This window comes from Vulpes vulpes, chromosome 3 (genome assembly GCF_048418805.1).
Source record: "Vulpes vulpes isolate BD-2025 chromosome 3, VulVul3, whole genome shotgun sequence".
NCBI lineage: Eukaryota > Metazoa > Chordata > Mammalia > Carnivora > Canidae > Vulpes > Vulpes vulpes.
The window spans coordinates 92,600,478-92,623,408 of NC_132782.1; the positions used below are offsets into that span (position 1 = coordinate 92,600,478).

The 22,931-nt window shown below is 53.1% G+C and overlaps 3 protein-coding genes across 8 annotated transcripts in view; 2 read left to right on the forward strand and 1 right to left on the reverse strand.

The window, feature by feature from the left end:
* C3H16orf54 (chromosome 3 C16orf54 homolog) overlaps positions 1-4,348 on the reverse strand; it is a 40,737-nt gene extending 36,389 nt beyond the window's left edge. For all 3 annotated transcript variants that reach the window (XM_072753497.1, XM_026011149.2, XM_072753495.1), the window contains exon 1: positions 4,186-4,348. The gene's annotated coding sequence lies outside the window, so the exon portion shown is untranslated. The remainder of the gene's footprint in view (positions 1-4,185) is intronic.
* A 195-nt stretch (positions 4,349-4,543) lies between these two features.
* KIF22 (kinesin family member 22) lies at positions 4,544-16,727 on the forward strand. The gene is made up of 14 exons (XM_026011394.2): positions 4,544-4,604; positions 8,712-8,907; positions 10,391-10,518; positions 10,610-10,764; positions 10,990-11,199; positions 11,279-11,509; positions 11,640-11,793; positions 11,905-12,040; positions 14,084-14,252; positions 14,768-14,936; positions 15,323-15,390; positions 16,130-16,342; positions 16,459-16,518; positions 16,605-16,727. Exons 1-14 carry the CDS (start codon positions 4,547-4,549, stop codon positions 16,650-16,652), a joined length of 1,995 nt encoding a protein of 664 aa, XP_025867179.2. The 5' UTR covers positions 4,544-4,546; the 3' UTR covers positions 16,653-16,727.
* On the forward strand, positions 16,463-22,568 carry MAZ (MYC associated zinc finger protein). 4 transcript variants are annotated; one of them, XM_072753506.1, is made up of 7 exons: positions 16,463-16,518; positions 17,469-17,539; positions 18,187-18,273; positions 18,352-19,208; positions 19,610-19,673; positions 19,944-20,115; positions 21,461-22,568. In XM_072753506.1, the coding sequence occupies exons 2-7, from the start codon at positions 17,504-17,506 to the stop codon at positions 21,616-21,618; spliced, it is 1,374 nt and encodes a 457-aa protein (XP_072609607.1). In that variant the 5' UTR covers positions 16,463-16,518; positions 17,469-17,503; the 3' UTR covers positions 21,619-22,568. The 4 variants fall into 4 exon arrangements, with proteins under 4 accessions (XP_072609607.1, XP_072609606.1, XP_072609608.1 ...); XM_072753505.1 differs by lacking the exons at positions 16,463-16,518; positions 17,469-17,539 and adding an exon at positions 20,926-21,149 and having other exon boundaries at positions 17,922-18,273; XM_072753504.1 differs by lacking the exons at positions 16,463-16,518; positions 17,469-17,539 and having other exon boundaries at positions 17,965-18,273.
* Positions 22,569-22,931: the final 363 nt, after the last annotated feature.

Genomic DNA, 22,931 nt, shown 5'->3' on the forward strand with positions numbered 1-22,931 from the left:
GGAAAATAGTAGGGAGAGATGAAAAATGGAAGAGGGGACTTATATTTATTTTGCATCATCCATTAGGAGTTCAGGGACTCTGCAAAAGTACCTCGTTTAATTGTGACAACAATCCTGTTGTAAAGCAGTAAGGGTATTCTCGTTTTCCAGATGAAATCACCAAGACAGAAATGAGTTGTGGTTGTAGGAAGCTTGAGAGTTACAATGGGGGGACCCCTGGGTGGCTCAGCGGTTTAGCAACTGCCTTCCACCCAGGGCGTGTTCCTAGAGTCCTGGGATTGGGCTCCCTGCATGGAGCCTGCTTCTCCCTCTACCTGTGTCTCTCATGAATAAATAAATACAATCTTAAAAAAAAAAAAAAAAAGAGAGAGAGTTACAATGGTGCATGTCACAGTTCACTGTGTCTCCCCCCTCAGACCTTACACCCCTGCTCATTCCCCAGGAGGTAATAACTGAGCAAATCCAAACAAAAACATGTTTTTCTCTGCTTTAGTGTACCGTCAAAGGAAACTCACCCGGAACCGTCTAAATCTTGGTGGAGCAAATGAAAGTGAGATTTCTCAGACTTAGTACAAACTAGAGCTCTGAAAAATGACACGTTTGCCTTCGATCATATTACAAATATTTACTAGGTGCCCATGATGCATCAGGCACTCTGCTAAATGCTGTTACATGTCCAAAGTCACAAACATAGAATAGAGCAGAGTCAGTTTCGAATGCGGGTCTTTCTGATGTCAAAATCTGGGCATTTTCACATGTCTATGGCTTTCAAACATCTTCGACACAAAATCTTACAATATTTTCCGATATGAAGATCCCACAGTTAGAAAACCATGTAAGGCATCTACATGTGAGTTCTCTCAAATGTATATGCCAGCTGAACCCAAACTCCTCCATCAGGATATATAGGACATTGGGACGCCTGGGTGGCTCAGTGGTTGAGCATCCACCTTTGGCTCAGGGCATGATCCCGGGATGCTGTGATCGAGTTCCACACTGGGCTCCCCTTGAGGAGCCTGCTCCTCCGTCCACCTATGTCTCTGCCTCTCTCTGTGTCTCTCATGAATAAATAAATAAAATATTTTAAAAAAGGATATATATATATAGGACATTACTATCACCCCCCAAAATTCCTTCTGGGCCCTTCCCAGTCACTTCCTGTCCCTAACTCCCAAAAGGCAATCACTCCTCTGACTTTTCCAGCACAGGTTAAGTCTGTTCTGCATTCAAACTGCTGTTATCTTACAAAGCATGGAGCATTTGGAAAACTACTGTACAGCCCTGAGAGAATGAGTAAAAAGGCAAATAACATCTTTAATATTCAGTATGAAAATCGCTTTTACTCTGCAGAGGCCAGGGGCCCCCAGACCACATTTTGAGAATCCTTGCTCTAGGGATTACAATATTTTGTTTTGTTTGAAATGTTAATATACAACTCTGCTTTGTCTGCTCAAGGCAGGAATCCTCTGGAGCCAGCCTCATTCTAGCAAGCATTTCAAACTCCCCCAGCACAGCAGCCTTCAAAGCTGACCTGAGCCTGCAGGAAAGGGCCAGTAGATAGGTCAGGGGTACCTCTGCTGAGCCCTTTTGGGAAGCTCCCCCACCCTCCTCAGCTCTTACATAATTGTAAATGAAGCAAGGGAAAGAGATGCCTACCAGGGGCCAACTGGTGAGGCTTCCTGGCTCCCTGAGGTGCTGTATTATCTCTCCCAGGAGTCCTCCCTCCCCACCTGGCGGCCCCCCTCCTCCATCTGGTCCTTTCTCTCCCACCACCAATTCCCTTCGCCATCACTGCTGCTTTGCCTTTCACCCCAGATGATCCTCACTTGGGATCTTCCAAGGCTTGAAGGACAGAGAGACTTGAAGGACAGAATTGCCTCTCTTGCTCACTAGTCTCCTTCCAATTGTGATAGTGTAAATGCTACATGACTTTGCTCTGCTCTCCTTTGCTTCCCAAGAGTCTAGTTAAAAAAAAAAAAAAAAAAAAAGTTAAAAAAATCCACTGCTTCTTTCTTTTTTGCTTGTCAGGTATTTAACAATCTAATTTCCACCAGACAGATGCACATCCTTAAGACAACCCTAGGAAGCAGATTCAACCATTATTCCTTTTTTAACACCTGAGGAAATGGAGGCAAGGAGGTTAAGCCTCTACCCTGGGTGGTCTAGCACTAAAGCCCTGTACCTGAGCTATTTATTCAATCCTAAAAGTCCTGACCCCTGACCTATGCTCCTTCCACTATTTCTGGCAAGTATCTTACCAAATATCTAAGGACTGGCAACAAATGTGAAAAGCCCAGGAATCCTTTCTAAAGCGTGGATAAAACCAAACTGCCAATCATTTTAAAACAGTGGTTTCCCAAGTGTGGTCCAGGAAATTCTGGAGGCTCCTAAGACACCTTCAGGGAGGTCTGCAAGGCCAAAACTATTTTCATAATAAAACTAAGATGCCATTTGCCTTTTCTCCTTGTAAACCTTTTTGTTTTTAAGATTTTCTTTATTCATGAGAGACACACAGAGAGAGGCAGACACAGGCAAGGGAGAAACGGGCTCCATGCAAGGAGACCAATGTGGGACTAGATCCTGGGACTTCAAGACCGTGCCCTGATCTGAAGGCAGATGCTCAACAGCTGAGCTACCCAGGCATCCCTCCTTGCATACTTTCTTAAGTATATGGTAGAGTTTTCAAGAAGCTATATGATATATTGATATCACAACATCCTGAATGCAGAAGAAGTTAGGAGAATCCAGCTATTTTCTGTTAAGCCAGACATTATATTTGTAAAAATGTAAAACAGTGCCACTCCTTTTTTTTTTGGTTTTTAAAATTAAAATGTTAGAGTGCCTGGGTTGCACAGTTGGTTAAGCATCTGCCTTTGGCTCAGGTTATGATCCCAGGGTCCTGGAGTAGGCTCAGCCTCAGGCTCTCTGCTCATCAGGAAAACTGCCTATCCGACTCTCTCCTGCTCTGCCTACTTGTGTGTGTGCGTTCTTTCTGTCAGATAATAAATAATATCTTAAAAAATTTTATAATGTTATTTACCTCATATGTAATAGGTTATTGTAATTTTTCAGGCAGGTTTTTAAATGGAGATATAATTCACACAACATAAAATTTATCATTTTTAAAAAATATTTTATTTACTTATTCATGAGAGACACAGAAAGAGAGGCAGAGACACAGGCAGAGGGAGAAGCAGGCTCCAGGCAGGGAGCCCGACGACGTGGGACTCGATCGCGGGTCTCCAATATCATGCCCCGGGCTGAAGGTGGCGCGAAACCGCTGAGCCACCCAGGCTGCCCCTCAAAAACTTTTTTTAAGATTTGTAAATTATTTAAGTAATCTCTACACCCAATACGAGGCTCAAATTTACAACTCCAAGATCAAGAGTCAAATGCTCTGCGGACTCAGCCAGCCAGGCGCCCCTGGGGCCTCACATTTTAAGAATGTAAAAGGACTTCAAGGGCAAAATTGTTCTCAGGAACAAAGGGTCTAACACTTGTTTTGTTTTTTAACAGGATGGACATAATGTCTAAACCAGGGCCCTACCCCAGGAGCCCAAAGATGTGACATTCATCCCTGGTTAGGCTTCCAGAAGGGAAAGGTAACTAATTCACAAACAGGTGAACCACAGGACACTGGGGAGTGGAACCGTAGGTGAGGCTGACTAGGTAAAAGACCGAACATGCCTTTAAAGTTCACTCAAATGTGTTTTGAATTACCAAGTAAGGAACATCGGAGCTGGTCTCCCGGGCTCAGATTTGACATAGAGGACACATATGTCACCTGCACCTCACATAGTGGATTTGGGCTCAGCAGGAGGTGAGTGCACCGTGACTGCCTACAATCCGGGCAGCGCGGTCCAGACCTACAGTGACCAGACGGTAAAGCACCGTTGACTGGCACTGAGTTCAAGTCTCGAAATCCACAAAAACGACCTCGCCAACCCCCACTCCCAAGGGCGCGAAGGCAAGAAACTGCAGAAAGTGAAGCTGACTTAAAATAACTCGTTTTCTCGCAACGTCTTCCCTTTTCATAGAATCACCCCTTCTGCCACTATAATAGCTTAAGCTGTGTTCAATTCAGGGAAATTTGGGGGTAAATCGATGGAGTGCCTCGATCCCTGCTTGGTTCGTACCCAAATCCGTGGTTGAGGGGGAAAAACGAGGCGAGAAGTCTGTACTTACGTAAATCTACGCTGGGAAACCCGAAAGCCAGAAGGTACGGGGAGTCCGGTGCCCGGCCTCGCCCGGCAGCTCCTCCGACTGCTTCCGCTGCCGCCGCCGCCGCCCCTGCCTCCCGCGCCGGAATTCGAGCGAGAGCCCCGGCCGCTGCCGCCACCGCTGGCTAGCCAACCTGCGCGCATGCGTCCTCCGCCCGGGGGAGGTTTTTCTTGCAGGTCCCAGGGGCGAACCCTAGAGGGCGGGATGGTTGAGAGCTGCCGTCAGCGGCTTCCGGCGGCGAGCAGGCGTGATTGGTGGAACCCAGAACAGGGGGCGGGGCACCGGGAAATTCGAATAGGAGAGGCGGGCCAACGGAGGGAGTGGAATGGACGCGGGGGGCGCCGCGCCGCTCAGGCGACGCGAGATGGCGGCGGCGGTCTCAGGTACGCCACCCCGGCCTGGACGGGGTGCCAAAGTCTGGAGCCTGGTGTGGTAACGCCCGGAGTCTGGTCCGGCCTCTGTGGGTTGTCGCGGAGAGGCCGAAGTGGCGCGGGGAGGGGAAGGTGGGAGTGTGGGACTTCCGAGCGGGCCGGCCCCGCTCGCATTTTCCTGCTCACTGTTTCCAGCTCTCCGCACGGGTCAGGGGGCCGTGTTAAGACCCGGTTCCGACACTAGAACTTTGTTTGAGCCTAGCGCACTTTGCCGCCCTTTGCGAGCCGCAGTTTTATTGTCGAATGGGGACAGTGATCCCATCTCGGGAGATGAGTGAGCGAAAAGTATGTGACACTGAACCGTAAGGACCAAAAGAAAGAAGCTGGATGCACGTTTGACTGTGTTCTTGACGTGCTGTTTGAGTGAGAGGAGATCCCGGGGAGATGCAGGGAGGCCGAGGTTCAGACCGGCCGCAGCTGGGTGTAAGTTGACCGCCTTAGATGTGCTGAGGTCCCCGACCAGGGAAATAAGGGTCTAGCCGTGTATGTCAGTGCCCTTTTAGGGTTGGAAAGGCTGTTGGGACATTCGGAATCTTGTAAGTGCATATTTGTTTACAGATGTCTCTGCTCTCTTCCTGTACACTGAGTTCTGGCCGGTGATTATGGTGGGGACGGTAGTAATTGATTGAGTCCCCTGCTGTTTGTCAGGCCCTGGGAAAAACAGAGCTATTTAGCAGAATGTCAGGCACATGTTGAACGCTTGCTAGGTGCCAGGCATAGTTGTAAGCACTTTGTGGTGATGAATCATTTAATCGCCACACAATGCTACGAGATTGTTGGCTGTTGTCCTTGTTTTACAGATGAGGAAACTGAGGTGAAGATGGGTTAAATAGCTTGCTCAGAGTTAACACGACTAGTAAATATTGGGGTCTGAATTTGTGCTCAGGCAAGTCCTACTCTAGAGCCTCTGCTCTTTTTTTTTTTTTTTTTGAAAGATTTTATCTATTTATTCATGAGAGACACAGGCGGAGGAAAAAGCGGGCTCCATGCAGGGAGCCCGATGTAGGAATCTATCCTGGAACTCTGGGATCACACTCTGAGCCACCCAGGCGTCCCTAGACTCTTGTATTATAAAAGCAGTTGTTTACATAGAACTCTTCTTCTCCCCTAGAATGTGAGCTTTGGGACAGGAACGGCACGTGAACCACTTTTATGCTGAAAACAGGAAATAAACAAGCCAATGATTTATGTTAATTCATTCATCAAGTCTCAATTTGTTGAGCAGATACTTCTTGAGAGCTACTGTGTGCCTGGCACTGGGGGTATAGAGGTGACCAGAGTAAGACTTGTTTTCTCTGAGTTCAGTTAGGTGGAGCAGACAGACAAGTCTGCAGCTACAGTGGAGTATGATGAGCGCTTGGATGGAGAGAGCCAGAGCCATGGGTATACTGTAGTGGGGCAGTAATTTTACAAGAGGTTTTTTTAGAAGAGGTAAGGTATTTTTACGTCAGTCATATGAGGGGAGGGATGTGATAAAGTAGATATTCCAGGGAGAGAGTATAGCATGTGCAAGCGCCCAAAGCTGTGAGAGAACTTGGCATGTTGTAGGAACTAAAGGAAAGTCATTATGGCTGAGAGCTGGAGCTTACAGTGCAAGGAAGGAAGGGAGGAAGTGGAGAGAGAACAACTGGAAACAGGGAGAGCATTGGGGAGACTGGTGAGATGATGATGAACTTTGCAAAGATTGTGCGGTGGTTCTAGAAAGAAGTGGACTCATTTAAAAAAGACAACTGGGAGGAGGGCAGCTGGGTGGTTCAGTGGTTGAGCATCTGCCTTTGGCTCAGGTCATGATCCCAGGGTCCTAAGATTAAGTTCTGCATCGGGCTCCCTACAGGGAGTCTGCTTCTCCCTCTGCCTATGTCTCTACCCCTCTCTGTGTCTCTCATGAAGGGATAAATGAAATCTTAAAAAAAAAAAAAAAAAAAAAAAAAAGGGCAGAAATGGTACCTGGGTGGCTCAGTTGGTTAAGTGTCTGCCTTTGGCTCAGATGGTGGTCTGGGGGTCCTGGCATCGAGCCCCATGACAGCCTCCCTACTCAGTGGGGAGTCTGCTTGTCCCTCTGTCCCTCCCCACTGCTCGAGTTCGCTCTCTCAAATAAATCTTTTTTAACAAGGCAGAGTTGACAGGTGTTAAATGAGTAACTGACTTAGGTGGTGAGAGAGAGAAGGTGGAGTTAATTAAGGAAGACCCCCATCTTTGGGATTGGTTCCATTCATTTATGCTAGAGAACATAGAAAGACCAGGTGGCAGAGAGATGGAGAAGGGTTCTGTTTAGGACAGGTGGGGTTTGAAGTACCTGAGAATGATGTCAGAGGAGGTGTCAGTCAGGGCAAGCTGGAACCTGGATCCTAAATTGGAGAGTGAGCTCTGGTTTGGAGGTGTGGATTAGGAGTCATCAATTTTAATTACCATTAAAATGGTAATTAAAGCCAAGAAAGCAGATGACCATACCCATGAAATGAATCAGAGTAGTCGTTTTCAACTAGAGGCAGTTTTGTTCCCTATGGGGGCATTTTTAATATCTGGAGACATTTTTGGTTGTTATGGGAGGGGGGCAGTGGCACGTGGAATGCTACTGGTATATATGTGCTAAACATCCTACAATGCACAGGATGGCTTTTTAAATTTTATTTATTTTTTTTCTGTATGGCTTTATTAGAGTTATCCAGCCCAAAATAATAGTGCCATAGTTGAGGGACCCTGTGCTAGAGAAAGGATAGAAGGAGCTCGGGAAAAACATTTAAGACTGGCAGAAATTTAGAGTGAGCAGAGTTATTTATTTTTTTTTTTAATACAAATATTACAGCACTGGGTAACAGAAAAGAAACTCACATAGTCCCCATCAAGAGAAAACCATCATTAATGATTTTGGGTATACATACATGTACATGTAAGTATGTGTTATAACCCGTGGATAAGAAATAGAAGGACAGGGCAGCCCAGTGGTCAGCAGTTTAGCGCCGCCTTCAGCCCAGGGCATGATCCTAGAGTTCTGGGATGAAGTCCCATGTTGGGCTTTCTGCATGGAGCCTGCTTCTCCCTCTGCCTGTGTCTCTGCCTCTCTGTGTCTCTCATGAATAAATAAATAAAATCTTTAAAAAAAAAAAAAAAAGAAAGAAAGAAAAAACAGAAAAGTCAGGCAGTTCATTGACTGGTTTTGGGTGGGGGCAAATGTCAACTCTTTTAATCCTTATAACTCCAGAAGATGCTGGTCTACAACACCTTGACAATTCAAAGCATGTCCCACCAGCAGCATCCACATCATCTGGCAGTTGGTTAGAAATCCAGAATCTTAAAAAAAAAAAAAAAAAAAAAAAGCTCTGGCATCACTTCAGGGACTGAAGCAAAATCTGCATTTTAACAAGATCTTACAGGTTATTTGTGTAAGCCTGACAATCTACATCCCACTGGACCTACTTGTAGAGCAAGGAAAGAAATGGGACTAAGCTTGGGAATACCCACAGTATAGCCAGGGTAGAAAGAGTTTCCCTGAAATGAGCTGGGGGCCTCTGGCCCTCCCAAGGTGTCCCCAGGTCCAGTTCATTTTCCCTGCCCCTCTGTCCAGGTTATGAGGGTCTCTGGTCTACTTAAGATGCTGAGGTTTTGTTTTGTTTTCAGGCTCTGCTTATTCTTTTGAGGAGCAGAGAGACAAAATGTGGCCTATGAAACAAGATGTAATGGGCACAGGCCCCAGGAATAACTTGCTGAGGTGCTCCGAAGAGCTGCTGCACCTCTCTCAGCTTCTCATTGGTAAAATGGCACAGATAGAACCTACCTCAGGAACACTGTGAAGATTAAACAATACCTGACATGTAGTCAGTGCTTAATAAATGTTAACGTTTGCTAAGTACACAATATGGTTTGCACTCCCCAACCTTTACATAATCTTGCTCCTCCAGCCTCCGGCCTACCCTGGGCAAGCTGCTATTCATCCTTCAGAACTCACTGTATCAAGTACCTCTTCCTGCAAGACTCCTGTTACCTCTGGCAAAGCCGGCTCCTGCTGTTTCTGTGCCATCACCACATTTTATGCCTAAAAACTTACCTTCTCTATTCTAGGAGCTGGTCGCTGTCGGCCAGGCAAGGTGGGGGCTGGTAGGCGCCCACCGCCAGCCCGAGTAAGGGTGGCTGTGCGGCTGCGGCCATTTGTGGATGGGACAGCTGGAGCATGTGATCCCCCTTGTGTGCGGGGCCTGGACAGCTGTTCCCTGGAGATTGCCAACTGGAGGAACCACCAGGAGACTCTCAAATACCAGTAAGGTTCAGGCTGCCCATCCCTCTCCTTCCTCCTCCCTCCTCGGCTGCTCACATTATTGCTTGCCCACATGGTTTCTCACACATGCCTCTTTATGATCCTTACTCCTTCCCTAGCACAGCTTTGTTCCCCACACCTTCGTTTGGTCTTCCAGAAACATTCATGGGTGCCCACTATGACAGGTCCTCTGTAGGATCCTTGGGGAAAGGCCGAAGGCTGAACCAAACACACTACGGTTAGCAGGGGAGCCCTACCTAGGGTCAGAGGAGGTGGTGTGGGAGGGTTTGGAGGAACACAGACCAGCCAGCCAACGCAGGCTGCAGCTGGGCTATGTGAGAGAAGACCATCCAGATTTGGGGACAGAAATCACAAGGACAGCTACTTTAAAACCCCATTGGAGATTGGAAGTTCAGTCTCTTTGGCCTGTCATTAGAGGCTAGGGGGTTGGCAAACTACAGCCTGCAGGTCACATCTGACCAGGAGTCTTCTTTGTAATGAAAGCTTTATTCAAACAAACCATATTTTTTCATTTATATACTATCTATGGTTGCTTTCCCATGATAATGACGGAGGTGAAGAACTGCAAAAGGAATCATATGACTCACCAAGCCTGAAATATTTACTCTCTGGCTCATTACAGAAAAAGTTTGACAACTTCATTCTAGGCTCTTGGCAATTTGTCTTGTTTTTTTCCAGCCTCATTCTCTCCCCCAACACAGGCTACAGTCTCCTTAAAACCCTTACCTCTGCTGTGGCCTCGGCCAGGGTGCAGAGAGTAGACCGCAGGTGTGTGGAGTCTCATCTTGTTATTGACAGCATCCTCTGCTTCGTTCTGATGTACAGATATTACTTTATCTTTGTACTGTGTCAAGAAAAAGACTGGAAGCCCTGCCCTTTCACACTGTGCCTTGTCTGCATGCTATTTTTGATACTTGGAATATCTTTCTCTTCTCTCTCTGTCAAAATCCTCTTTCCTCAGGCAGAATCAGTTACACTTTCTAGTGTGTCCTCCTCTCCGTTTCCTGAATCACAGTAGTTTGGATATCTTTGTCCCACAAGACAGCAGAACTCCCCAAAGCAGGCATCAGACTCATCTCTGTATTCCTAACACTGGGACAGGGACTGGAGCAGAATAGGTGTTCTGTGAGTGCTTTCCAAGGTCCTTATATAAGAAAAGGGATAGAGACTCTTTAAATCCGAGGCCCAGGGGCACCTGGGTGGCTCTGTTAGTTAAGCATCTGCCTTTGGCTCAGGTCATGGTCCTGGGGTCCTGGGATCAAGCTCCGTGTTGGGCTCCCTGTTCAGTATGGAGCCTGCTTCTTCTCCCTCTGCCTGCCGCTTTCCCCTGCTTTTGCTCTCTCTTCCCTGTCAGATAAATAAAATCTTTAAAAATCAATCAATCCAGGGCCAGTATTACCCTCTAAGTCTGGGTGAGAATGGAAGCCCCTGTTAATTCTCTCCTTTTCTCCCTGCCTATATATAGGTTTGATGCCTTCTATGGGGAGAAGAGCTCTCAGCAGGACATCTATGCAGGATCAGTACAGCCCATCCTAAGGCACTTGCTGGAAGGGCAGAATGCCAGTGTGCTTGCCTATGGGCCCACAGGGGCAGGTGAGGGAGCCAAATAGGGAACAGGTATGGGCCCAAAAGGGCTCAAGAGTGGGGAGGAAGATCTCGCAGCAATCTCCATTCTTTCCCCCAGGGAAGACGCACACAATGCTGGGCAGCCCAGAGCAACCTGGAGTGATACCCCGGGCTCTTATGGATCTCCTACAGCTCACAAGGGAGGAGGGCGGCGAGGGCCGGCCCTGGGCCCTCTCTGTCACTATGTCCTACTTAGAGATCTACCAGGAAAAGGTGAGGCCCCATTCTGGTTGGGAAGGGGAGAGAAAGGTCAAACAAAATAGGATCCAGTTCTTGATTGTGAAGCTCTGCCCTAGCAAAGAGGTGAGACCTGGAAAGACAGAGATTGGGGTAGCAGATACTATACCTCTGACAGTCCAGCACAAGAAAGACACTGATGCCCTGGAAGTAAGCAGCTTGTGTCTAGAGAACTGGCCCTACCTCTCTCTGCTCCAACAGGTATTAGACCTCTTGGAGCCCACATCAGGAGATCTGGTGATCCGAGAGGACTGTCGGGGAAACATCCTGATTCCAGGCCTCATGCAGAAGCCCATCACTAGCTTTGCTGATTTTGAGCGGCACTTCCTGCCAGCCAGTAGAAATCGGACTGTGGGAGCCACCCGGCTCAACCAGCGCTCCTCCCGCAGTCATGCTGTGCTCCTGGTTAAGGTGAGACGACTGACAGGGTGAGGACCTGAGGAGCCCCTACAGGCTAAATTAAGTTGGGGGCCCTTGCTCTTAACCCCAGGTGGATCAACGGGAACGGCTGGCCCCATTTCGCCAGCGGGAGGGTAAACTCTACCTGATTGACTTGGCTGGCTCAGAGGACAACCGGCGCACGGGTAACAAGGGTCTGCGGCTGAAGGAAAGCGGAGCCATCAACTCCTCCCTCTTTGTACTGGGCAAGGTGGTGGATGCCCTGAACCAAGGCCTCCCTCGTGTACCTTACCGGGACAGCAAGCTCACTCGCCTGTTGCAGGTTAGGCTACCCATCTCAGGATGAAAAGGGGCTGGAGAAAGTTCTCAGGTGTGCTGGGAGGCTGGGGAACAGCAGTCAAGGAATGGAAACATGGGGCGTCTGATCTGCCTATCCCTGCCCAATCCCTCAGGATTCTCTGGGTGGCTCAGCCCACAGCATCCTCATTGCCAACATTGCCCCTGAGAGACACTTCTACCTAGATACAGTCTCTGCACTCAACTTTGCTGCCAGGTCCAAGGAGGTGATCAACCGGCCTTTTACCAATGAAAGTCTACAGCTTCCTGGTGAGGACTGGGGTTGGCAAGAATGTGGAGGGCAGATCTGGAAAACTGGGCAGCACGCTGAAGCTGCCCAGCATCAGCACAGAGGCTGACCTGCCCCCACATCTTCCCTAGTATTGGCACCCATTAAACTGTCCCAGAAAGAACTGCTAGGCCCGTCAGAGGCAGAGAGAGCCCAAGGCCCTGAGGAAGAGGAAATTGGGAGTCCTGAGCCCCCAGCAGCTCCAGCCTCTGCCTCCCAGAAACTCAGGTGAGCAGAAGGGGAAGGGCCCTGGGGATGTTCCCTTCACTGTTGTGTGTGTTAAGTGCAGAGAGCAGTAGTGGGCTTAGTTTGTCAGATCCTTGAGCTGCGAACTGGTTCCTCTCTCATTGACTTTACCCCAAATCCTACTCTACAGAACTCACTGAAGTGCTAAGCTCAATCTCCAGCCCTGGTGTGCTGTCCTGCCCCTGCAGGAAGCCATCCCTTTGAGTTCGCAGCCCCTCGACATTTACCAACCCCTTTAGGCAGGCAGCAAAACCTCGCATTTGTAGGCAGCTGTTTCAAGGATGAGCATTTTAACTTCTGTCTCAAGGAGAAATCTGGATCAGGTCTTTCAGGTCTAGAGGATAAGAGCAAAACAAAGAGATGAAGAGCCATGTCTCCCTGAGACCTCGCAGTCTGTGCATTAGAGTCCAACATCTCCATGACTCTACAAGGGGCCAGCTGCTGTCCTAATTTGGCTTCTAACCTCAATCTAAAGTTTCTCAACTAAGTCCCTTCTGTGTGTGCAGCCTCTCCCCCGTTCTGATAGCTGCACCTCATGGCCAAGGATGCATGAAGTCTTAAGTCACTGCCATTTAGTGGTCTTGCTTTCTTTGTCTGGCCACTGGGCCCTCCCTAATTCTAGGGAGCCAGCTGCAGTTTTACTTTTGCCCGGTTTCTACCCAAGCCCAAATAAAGCATCTAAACTATTTAAATCTGAAGACTAGTGAACAGAGGTGACCTGAAGAGGTCAAGGATTAGTACATACTCTGCCCACCCCCCTCCCGGGGATGGAAGGGCTCTACTGTCGTTGAGGATGGATGGCATACAGAAAAGCGCACTTGCTTAGAACCCCATCTTAATCTTGTCCCTCAAGCTATCTGTCAGCAGTCCCCTCTCCTATGTGCATAAACTCAAGAGAAACCTACACCCTGCACATGTATTGTAACATGTGAATAGGCAAAGTCTCTGCCAGACAGACATCCCAGGTAAGCTCAGAGATGAGGCATGTAAGACCTAGTCAGACCTTGACTTTAGGGATTCAGGAAGGGAAGGAGAGAACTTCAGTTTTGTTTTGTTTTTTTGTTTTTTTTTTTAGGATTTATTTATTTATTTGGGAGAGAAACAGGCAGAGACACAGGCAGAGGGAGAAGCAGGCTCCCTGCAGGGCACCCAATGTGGGACTTGATCCCGGAACTCTGGGATCACACCCTGAACTGAAAGCAGATGCTCAACTGCTGAGCCACCAAGGTGTCCCAGAACTTCAGTTTATGATGCAGGGTAGATAGGGTGCAGTATGGAAGGAGTTACTGCTTCTCTGACAGCCAGGGAGGAAGAAATGACTTCAAGTGTTCACCCATATTTTCTGATCCTGCTCTTCCTACACATTTGCACACAAAGAACGGGGCAGTCCCTGTCCTTGAGGAACTAGTTCACAGTATAGGAAGGAAGGTACACAATCAAGTTGGGGTTCATGGGAAAGGTGGTGTCAAAATGACTGAATGATAATTGTGAGGGGAAATAATACCAAACAGAAGGAAAAAATGTTAAGCATGGTCATACTCAGATTAAGTCAGGACTCAGTTTGAGGAGAACTTTCCTACTGCACATAGGAAGAAGATTTGGCATTTGAGGTCTTCAGTGGCTTTCAGAGTGCTGCTGAATCTTTCCCCAACTGCTCTTCCAGAGAAACCGGCACACAGCCCTTGTTGTCACAGTCTTTGCCTTTCCCTGAAGACAGTGACTGCCGGCAGAGCAGGGTTTTAGAGCCTGAGCACTTGAAACTCAGGTGTGCATTAAATGCCTGTTCTCATTGGATCTCTTGGCATCCCTGAGAGGTTACCTGGGCAAGCAGTGATTGATCTCATTCACCTGATGAAGGCACGATACCCAGAGAGTCTGACTGACTTTGCTTAAGGTTGCCCAGCAAGTTAACACCAGTCTGGAATCACAGAATATGCCATTTTAAGGGATCATGGGGGGAGTCTTGCTGCTTTAGAGAGGGTGATGAGAGAAGGGGTAGATGCAGAGTAACTTTTGTCTGCTTAGCCCCCTACAGAAGCTAAGTAGCATGGATCCAGCTGTGCTGGAGCGCCTCCTAAGCTTGGACCGTCTCTTGGGCTCCCAGGGGAGCCAGAGGACCCATGGGCTGAACACCCCAAGACGAGAGCGGATGGTGCTCATGAAGACAATGGAGGAGAAGGATTTGGAGATTAAGGTAAGTGTTGGGAAGGTGGGGGCTGGGATCCCTACTGGCTTAGAAAAGCAATCTAAAGATCTTCAGATAAAGGACACCAAAGGCTGGACCAGCATCCAATTTTTACCCAACACTGGAATCCCTGTTCTTCAGCTTCTGCTTGAATGTCCTTAATGTGGCCAGACTGAAAAATAATTGAGGTCAGCTTTGAGGAGGTGAGGGGGTGGAAATCCAAGTGAAAGGAACAAATGTAGGATGTCATTTCTTAAAACCCAACTCAAGTTAGGACTTTCTGCCTGAACAGTCCCTTCCCTTCAGTGTTTCACAATGGGGCCTGTTCCACCTCCAAGCAGCCCTGATCATTAGGAAGCCCTTAATTATACTGGGCTCCAATTGTCTCCTGGTAGCTTCTCTCCTTGGTCCACACCCTGCCTGCTAGTGCGTCAGAGCCTTGCATTCACTTTCCTGGACCACTGCCCTTCAAGCTGCCCGAAAGTTGGTTCTAGGTCACACGTCTCCCTGATCTTTTCCAACAGAGGCTTAAGATGAAGCAAAAAGAACTAGAAGCTAAGGTTCTGGCCCAGGAGGCTCTGGACCCAAAGGATAAAGAGAATTCCTCTCCTGCAATACTCCAACCACTTGCCCGCCGCACAGTCACAGTAGCTAAGCCCCTGAAAAAGGCTGTGGTGATGCCCTTACAACTGAGTAAGTTCAGCTGTGGAGACCAGGGGAGCCCAGATGATAGAGCCTGGGAAGGGAGGAGGTTTATGGAACAGCTTTCATCACATCACTCATGTGCTCTCTCCGTATTGCAACTGCGGGGTCGGGGGTTGAGGACTGCCTGAAATAGAGCTTGGGTGCGCTCTGTTCTCAGGCACTTAGTAGGTTGGATAGACGGACAATATGTGACTGATTACTATGCAGTAACAGTTGAGACTTTCAAATATAGATATAAGAAAGGTCATATGGAAACAACAGAAGAGGAGGCTCACTTGGGCTGGAGGGGAACTGGGGAATCAGAAATAGAACCAAGTGAGGGAGGGTGAAAAGTAGCCTCTGCCATGATTCTGGCTCATGATTCTTGCCTTCAGTTCAGGAACAGGCAGCGTCTCCCAATGCTGAGATCCATATTCTGAAGAAGAAAGGGCGGAAGAGAAAGGTGAGAGCGGCTGGCAGCTTAAGCCACTTAGAGCGTAGAAGCTAAGACTAGTGAGCTCTAGTGGGAAGAGCACTGGCCGTGGAGTTAAAACACATACCAGCTATTTATAAGTTGCTCATCCTCTGAATGTGGAGATACTTCACAGCATTTAGGATGAAATGCAGTATGTATCTGTATACCTAGCAGAGAGGGTGTCTGTCACCTGTTACTTCTCTTTCTTCCTGCTGGCGCTCTCCCTCAGTCAGCAGCTACTTACTAGGTACAGTGTGTAGCCTGAGTCTCACTCCACAAAATTAAGAGGTCACTTAGGGGAAAGCACTCAAGAAATGAACCAACACTGGAAGAATTATCTAAAAACTGAGATGACGTATGTGGTGGGGGTGTGAGTATCATTTATTAAGTACCTTTTGTGTGCCTTCCTAGGAGTGGAAGAAAGCTCATTCTTTACTTTTCAGAGATGAGGCAAATTTAAGAGCTTATTATGTGCTTTATGTACATTAACTCATTCGAGCTTCACAATAACTATTAGCAGTCTTTCACAATAAGAATCAGCGCAGAGAGTGACCCGAGAGAAGTGTGTCTGTTTTTGGACAGACACTTGAGGGAAAGAGAGGCTTGGGAGGGCGGGGAGGTAGCTGCGCCTAGGCTTCTCTCCTTGGCAGAGGAGTCTAAAGCAGTTTGCTGCCATGGGCTGAATAGCAAACTGTGTTTCTGTCACTCACCTCCCCCTGCCTCATAGCTGGAGTCCCTGGACGCCTCAGAGCCAGAGGAGAAGGCTGAGGACTGCTGGGAGCTACAGATCAGCCCGGAGCTACTGGCCCGTGGGCGCCAAAAAATACTAGATCTGCTGAACGAAGGCTCTGCCCGGGATCTGCGCAGCCTGCAGCGCATTGGCCAAAAGAAGGCCCAGCTCATCGTCGGCTGGAGGGAGCTCCACGGCCCCTTCAGCCAGGTAATGGCCCAGGGAGGCCGGCGGCCCTGGAATGGAGTTGGGGGGTGGGGTGGGAGGGGCGACGCGGGACACCCCTGAGGCCCCTTCCCATCGCTGCTGCCTTGCTGTCCTGCCAGGTGGAGGACCTGGAACACGTGGAGGGCATATCCGGGAAACAGATGGAATCATTCCTGAAGGTGAGCCCACCGCTTAGCCCCCTCCCTTCCCCAGCCTGTGCCCCGCACCCAGCTTTAATGCCCCTCTCCCCTTCCCTGTGTTGCAGGCGAACATCCTGGGTCTCGCCGCGTGCCAGCGCAGCGGCCCCTCCTGACTGCCAGCTCCTTTCCATTTTTTAAAAAATCTTTATATAATTGCGTGTCGTGTAAATACAATTTTTACTCCGGTGTTTCAGCCTGATTCTTGGGACTGTGGGGGCGGGGCCAGGGGGTATAACTGCCCTTGGGTTGGGCCACAAGCTCCTCGGCAAAACTTCTTCGGGCGCCATCTTTGGGAAAAGCAGGCAGGAACGAAGCGGGGCAGATTGTAAATAAACCGCTGGCGTGGGGAGGGGGAAACGACGGTGGCCGAAAGGAAACAAAAAAGTAACGCGAAAGCCCGCGGACGGCGACCGTTAGGCGGGCGCGCGCTTCGAGTTTAGCCCCGCCCCATCCGTACCCCCGGCGCGCGCTCCCCTGTTCTCCCGCTCAGCAACGACAGCGGTTTTATGCGCGTGCGCGCGAAATAACGGCCGCTGGAGGAGGGAGGAGGGGGGTGGAATCTTTGAAGGGGGGGGAAGAGAGAAGCCGCCCTGTCTCCCGCGCGCCCACCACCTGCGCCATCGTCAGCCAATCAGCGGCCGTCTCAGGGGTCTCGCGCTTGGGGCGACTCGGGCTGCTGGGTGGCTCCCCCGTCCCTCCTCCCGCCAGAGTCCCTCTCGTACCTCCCCCCTCCCGCTGGCCTCGCGCGCGCTCGCGCTCGCGCCCGCTCCAGCCTCTTGTGTGTCCTCGCGCCCCCCGCCCGCCCTCCCCGCGCGCAGTGTGCTCCGCTCCCCCCACCCTCCTCCTCCTTCCCCCCTCCCGCTCGCCCCGCGCGCCTCCTCCCTGGGTTCCCCCTCCCCCACTGCCGCCTCCTCCTCCTCCCGCCCCAGGGTGAGCGCGAGCCACCTCCCTCCCTCCCTCCGCCATGGATCCCGGCAACTGGAGCAGCTTCATCTTCCAGGTAACAACCCCCTCCCCCCGCCCCCCCACCCCCCCTTCCCACACCCCCTCCCGCCCGCCCTCCCTCCCGTCCCACCCCCCCTCCGCGCGCCCGGTGCGCGCGCAGCTGTCCCCCTCCCTCCCTCGCGCCCTCCCCCGCCCTCCCCGAGGCGCCGGCTGGGCGCGCGCGCGGCGGGGGCCGAGGCTGCTCCCTCGCTCCCCCCACCCCGCCCCGCCAGGCTCCAACCGCCGCCGCCGCCGCCGCCGCCGCCGCCCGGGCCCCCGCCCCCCGCCCCCGGCCCCCGGCCCCCGGCCCCGCGGGGCCTCCCGCCCCCACCCAGGGGGCGTCGCCGCCGCCGTCGCCGCCGCGCTCCGCGGCCCGCCAGGCGCCCTCCTTCCCTCCCTCCCGCCGGCCGGGGTGCGCGGGCGGCGGGGCGGCCCGCGGGCCATGCGTTCGGCGCGGCCCAGCCCGGCCGGCCGGGGGCGGCGCCCCGAGCCCGGGCCCCGCGCGGCCCGCGCCCCCGGCCCCCACTGAGCCCCGGGGGCCCCGCCGTGGCCGAGGCCATGTTCCCCGTGTTCCCTTGCACGCTGCTGGCCCCCCCCTTCCCCGTGCTGGGCCTGGACTCCCGGGGGGTGGGCGGCCTCATGAACTCCTTCCCGCCACCTCAGGGTCACGCCCAGAACCCCCTGCAGGTCGGGGCTGAGCTCCAGTCCCGCTTCTTTGCCTCCCAGGGCTGCGCCCAGAGTCCATTCCAGGTGAGTAGGGGCCGGCCGTGGCGGGCCGGGAGGGCGCCGACCCGCGGCCGCGGCCCACACGGCGCCTTGTCTTCGCAGGCCGCGCCGGCGCCCCCACCCACGCCCCAGCCCCCGGCGGCCGAGCCCCTCCAGGTGGACTTGCTCCCGGTTCTCGCCGCCGCCCAGGAGTCTGCCGCCGCCGCGGCCGCCGCCGCAGCAGCTGCTGCCGCCGCCGCCGTCGCTGCTGCGCCCCCGGCCCCGGCCGCCGCCTCCACAGTGGACACAGCGGCTCTGAAGCAGCCGCCGGCGCCCCCGCCGCCGCCCCCGCCGGTGTCGGCGCCCGCGGCCGAAGCCGCGCCCCCTGTCTCTGCCGCCACTATCGCCGCAGCCGCGGCTACCGCCGTCGTAGCCCCAACCTCGACGGTCGCCGTGGCCCCGGTCGCATCTGCCTTGGAGAAGAAGACAAAGAGCAAGGGGCCCTACATCTGTGCCCTGTGCGCCAAGGAGTTCAAGAACGGCTACAATCTCCGGAGGCACGAGGCCATCCACACAGGAGCCAAGGCCGGCCGGGTCCCCTCGGGTGCTATGAAGATGCCCACCATGGTGCCCCTGAGTCTCCTGAGCGTGCCCCAGCTGAGCGGAGCCGGCGGGGGAGGGGGAGAAGCCGGTGCGGGCGGCGGAGCGGCCGCCGTGGCCGCGGGTGGCGTGGTAACCACGACCGCCTCGGGGAAGCGCATCCGGAAGAACCACGCCTGTGAGATGTGCGGCAAGGCCTTCCGCGACGTCTACCATCTGAACCGACACAAGCTGTCGCACTCGGACGAGAAGCCCTACCAGTGCCCGGTGTGCCAGCAGCGCTTCAAGCGCAAGGACCGCATGAGCTACCACGTGCGCTCACATGACGGCGCTGTGCACAAGCCCTACAACTGCTCCCACTGTGGCAAGAGCTTCTCCCGGTGTGCACGGGGCCTCGGCCGCCCACTGGGCGGGTGGGGAGGGAGGGACGGCAACGGAGGTGGCCTGGCCTTGGCTGGCGGGGAGGGAGGCGATTTCTGAGGATGGGGACCGGGAGCCACTCCCCGGGAGGAGGGAGGAAAGCCTCTCCCGGTTACCAGGGAGCGGGGGGTGGTACTTAGCCAAGGAGGTGGGTCCTCCGGTTGTAAGAAAGCTTCGCGTGGGAGGAGGAGCAGCCCGCCCTGCGGCAGGGGGAGGGATTTCCTGCCACACCGGGACTCCGGAGCCTCGGGTCGGGGCGAATTGCAGGCGTCTTTGGAAGGGCCTGTTGCGCTAAGTTAGGCAGATTTGGGAGCACGTCCACACTCCAGGGCCCTAACCCCCAACCCCAACGTATTCTCAGGCCGGATCACCTCAACAGTCACGTCAGACAAGTGCACTCAACAGAACGGCCCTTCAAATGTGAGGTAGGAAGCCCGCCGCCTCCTGTCCCGGTTTTCATGATTTTGATCCTCATTGTAGCTGTCTGAGTTCGGTCTCTCAGACCCCCTTTTTCTCTCTTTTTGCTTTTTCACTCCATTTTCTCATCCCTTCTTCAAGACCTTGTCATCTCACTCCCATTTCCTACAGATCAAAGATCCCCAAGGCTCTGATTCCTTTAACCTCTTGTTCCCCTCTCCCTGCTCTCCGAAGCTCTAACTCTCCTGACAACCCCCACGCCCCTCCCCCCTCCCCAGAAATGTGAGGCAGCTTTTGCTACGAAGGATCGACTGAGAGCGCACACAGTACGACACGAGGAGAAGGTGCCATGTCATGTGTGTGGCAAGATGCTGAGCTCGGCTTATATTTCGGACCACATGAAGGTGCACAGCCAGGGCCCTCACCATGTCTGTGAGCTCTGCAACAAAGGTACATGCTGAGGGATGCTGGGAGGGCCAGGGACAAAGGGCAGGGACGAAGCCAGAGGCCCTTCCACAGATGTGGGTTAAAGGTGCTGTAGCCAAGAGCTGACGGCTATTAGAGCCTTTTAGGAAGCAAGGGGAACAACATCCGAAGACTGAACCTCATTAAGTTCTAAGAGGTCTTGACTGGAGGAGATGAGCTACTAGCAAGAGTGGGCGTCTGGGGGTGGGGAGGAGGAGCAGGATTCGGCTGCTTTGGGAAAGGAGCAAGGAGCAGTCAAGAGAGCCAGGTCCCAAGGGTTGGAAGGCAGGGTTTCAGCTGTGCATCCACATGGTGTGCTCTTTGGCTTCTGGGGCAAGTGGAGTATGCTGGCAGGGGATTAACAAGCTCGCACCCTGCCCTAGTAGCAGAAAGCTGCTTTTAAACAGCTTCACAGATTGACTTGAGTAATTGGGATGAGACCGTATGGGGCCCTGGAGGGAGGGGACACAGCCGTCTCTGCTGAGGGTCAACTCTTCGAGTGGCTAGAAATCAGTGGCCTGTCACCCCGGGAGAGGTCCCCCTAGCCACAGAAAATAGGTTCTGTGGACACCAAGGCTGAGAAGCTGACACCACTCACCCAGGTCCCAAGCTTAGGGAGGGGCTGTGTTCCACCAGCCCCAAGAGAGTAGTTGGCCCCAGGCTACCAAGGATGTGGGAGGAGGACAGGGCCATCTGAGGAGGGCGTCCCCGGCCTAGGAGAACCACCCCGTCTCTGGGGTCTCCGCCTGGCTGACCCCCCATCCCCCCATCCCAATCCACCCCCCCCCCCAATAGGCTTCACCACAGCAGCATACCTGCGCATCCACGCGGTGAAGGACCACGGGCTCCAGGCCCCGCGGGCTGACCGCATCCTGTGCAAGCTGTGCAGCGTGCACTGCAAGACCCCTGCCCAGCTGGCCGGCCACATGCAGACCCATCTGGGGGGGGCCGCCCCCCCTGTCCCGGGAGACGCCCCCCAGCCACAGCCCACCTGCTGAGGGGGACCCCGCACCCACCAGGCAAGGCGTGGGGCATGGCTGGGGGGGGTGGGATGGGGTGTGTGGGACGAGGGGGCTCAAAGTGCCCAGTAGCGGATCTCAGGAAGGCCAGGGATGCCCATCCATCACTGAAGTTAGGGACACTTCTGGGGACAGAGAGGGCCCTGCAGGAGAACTGGGTAAGGATGCAGGTGGAAGCCTTTGGGGACCAAACAGGAAGTGAGCAACGGCTGTGTCCCAGGGGAGGGAGTCTGGGAAAGAGTCTGGGGCAAGGGGCAAGGCTCTTGCCGATCGGATTGCGCTGTGATCTCCTGGTGTTTCTCTCTGTGCAGGTACTGGTGAGGTTTGTCCTATGGCGGCGGCAGCAGCAGCGGCGGCAGCGGCAGCAGCAGCAGCAGCAGTGGCAGCCCCCCCCACAGCTGTGGGCTCCCTTTCTGGGGCCGAGGGGGTGCCTGTGAGCTCTCAGCCACTTCCCTCCCAGCCCTGGTGAGCTCCAGGTTGGTGGTGGGGAGAGTGGAAAGCGGAGGAAAGTCCCTTGGTACCGTCTCCTCTTCCCCTCTCTCTTCCTACCACCTCCTCACTACTTCCCCACCAACCAAGGAGCCTCCAGAAGGAAAGGAGGAAGAGATGTTTCTTAGGGGGAATTCGCTAGGTTTTAAAGATTTGTTTCTCCTGCTCCTCTCTCCTATCAGACCTGACCCCACACACACCTGTCCCCCTGGTTGTGTTGAAGCCCCCTGGACAGTGGGCAGGGGTGGCAGAGGACAGGAGCGGCCACTGCCCTCACTCCCCTCTCCTCTCTGTAGCCCCCTGCCCTGCCCGGGATCTGCAAGCCACCTCCTTGATGGTCCCTGGTCCCTGCTCTCTTCCTCCTCCCATTTACCCCTCCCACTACTGTCTGCTGCCCCTCCCTGGGGAGTTGGTGCTTTTTTTTTTTTTTTTTTTCCAGGGGGAGGGAGGAGAGGAAGGAGGGGAATCAGAGATTCTGTCCCAGAGAGGGGAAAAGGTGAGATTGGAGAAGGGGCAGAAGCAGGGAAGGCAACGGTAGTACCTTCATAAGGTGAGGTTGTTTGGGGTCAGCCCCTAAACATCGTCCTAATTGAGAATCTGTCAGGGGAAAACAAGTCAAGGGGAGCAAAAGAAGGAGCCACTAGGGCCAGAGGCAGGACAAGAGATGGAATTTTAGGGTGCCAGGGTAAATGGGGGGATCCAGGGACTAGAGGTGCTTCCTGGGGGTGGGGGGAATGCAGTCACAGTGTCTCCCCCGTCCCTCTGCCACCCCAGCTCCAGCCCTGGCCTTTTCTTTTCATCCCTCTCCCCCATGACAGAAGCTGTGGCCCTGGCCATGTCATCGTGTTCCTGTGTCCCCTGCATGTTCCCCACCCTTCACCCCCTCCTTTTGCGCGGACCCCATTACAATAAATTTTAAATAAAAACCTGTCTCTGACTCTGGATTGGATGAATTGCTCTCCCCAAGCCTTCTGCCCCACCCCCAAGGAGTTTCTTGCGGGCCTAGTATCAGTCCAGCCTTGCCCTGCCCTGTGTGGCTCTGGGGCGCTGGCTCCTCCCTCACCAGAGGCAGCACCAGTGGCTGCAAGCCTGATTCAGGGTGGGGCTGAGGCTCCAGTGACTGGAGAGCAGGTTCCAGGACTCCCAGGTCTCCTGAGAATACCCAATCTGGGCAGTCCCAGAATAGCCACTGGAGGTTTGAAGAGGCCAGGGTCAGAAACCCCAACAGTTACCAGACAAAAATGCTGCTCTCCCGACTCACACTGCCTGCTGCTCAGACCCCAGCCGAATACC

What these genes read in the sequence shown, in the direction of transcription:
- MAZ (XM_072753505.1), top strand. Translation starts at nt 18,082, where the DNA reads ATGTTCCCCGTGTTCCCTTGCACGCTGCTGGCCCCCCCCTTCCCCGTG. An exon ending in GCGCCCAGAGTCCATTCCAG is followed by an intron (nt 18,274 to 18,351) that starts GTGAGTAGGGGC and finishes TTGTCTTCGCAG; the next exon opens with GCCGCGCCGGCGCCCCCACC. An exon ending in TGTGGCAAGAGCTTCTCCCG is followed by an intron (nt 19,209 to 19,609) that starts GTGTGCACGGGG and finishes ACGTATTCTCAG; the next exon opens with GCCGGATCACCTCAACAGTC.
- KIF22 (XM_026011394.2), top strand. Translation starts at nt 4,547, where the DNA reads ATGGACGCGGGGGGCGCCGCGCCGCTCAGGCGACGCGAGATGGCGGCG. An exon ending in CAGGAGACTCTCAAATACCA is followed by an intron (nt 8,908 to 10,390) that starts GTAAGGTTCAGG and finishes GCCTATATATAG; the next exon opens with GTTTGATGCCTTCTATGGGG. An exon ending in TGAAAGTCTACAGCTTCCTG is followed by an intron (nt 11,794 to 11,904) that starts GTGAGGACTGGG and finishes CATCTTCCCTAG; the next exon opens with TATTGGCACCCATTAAACTG.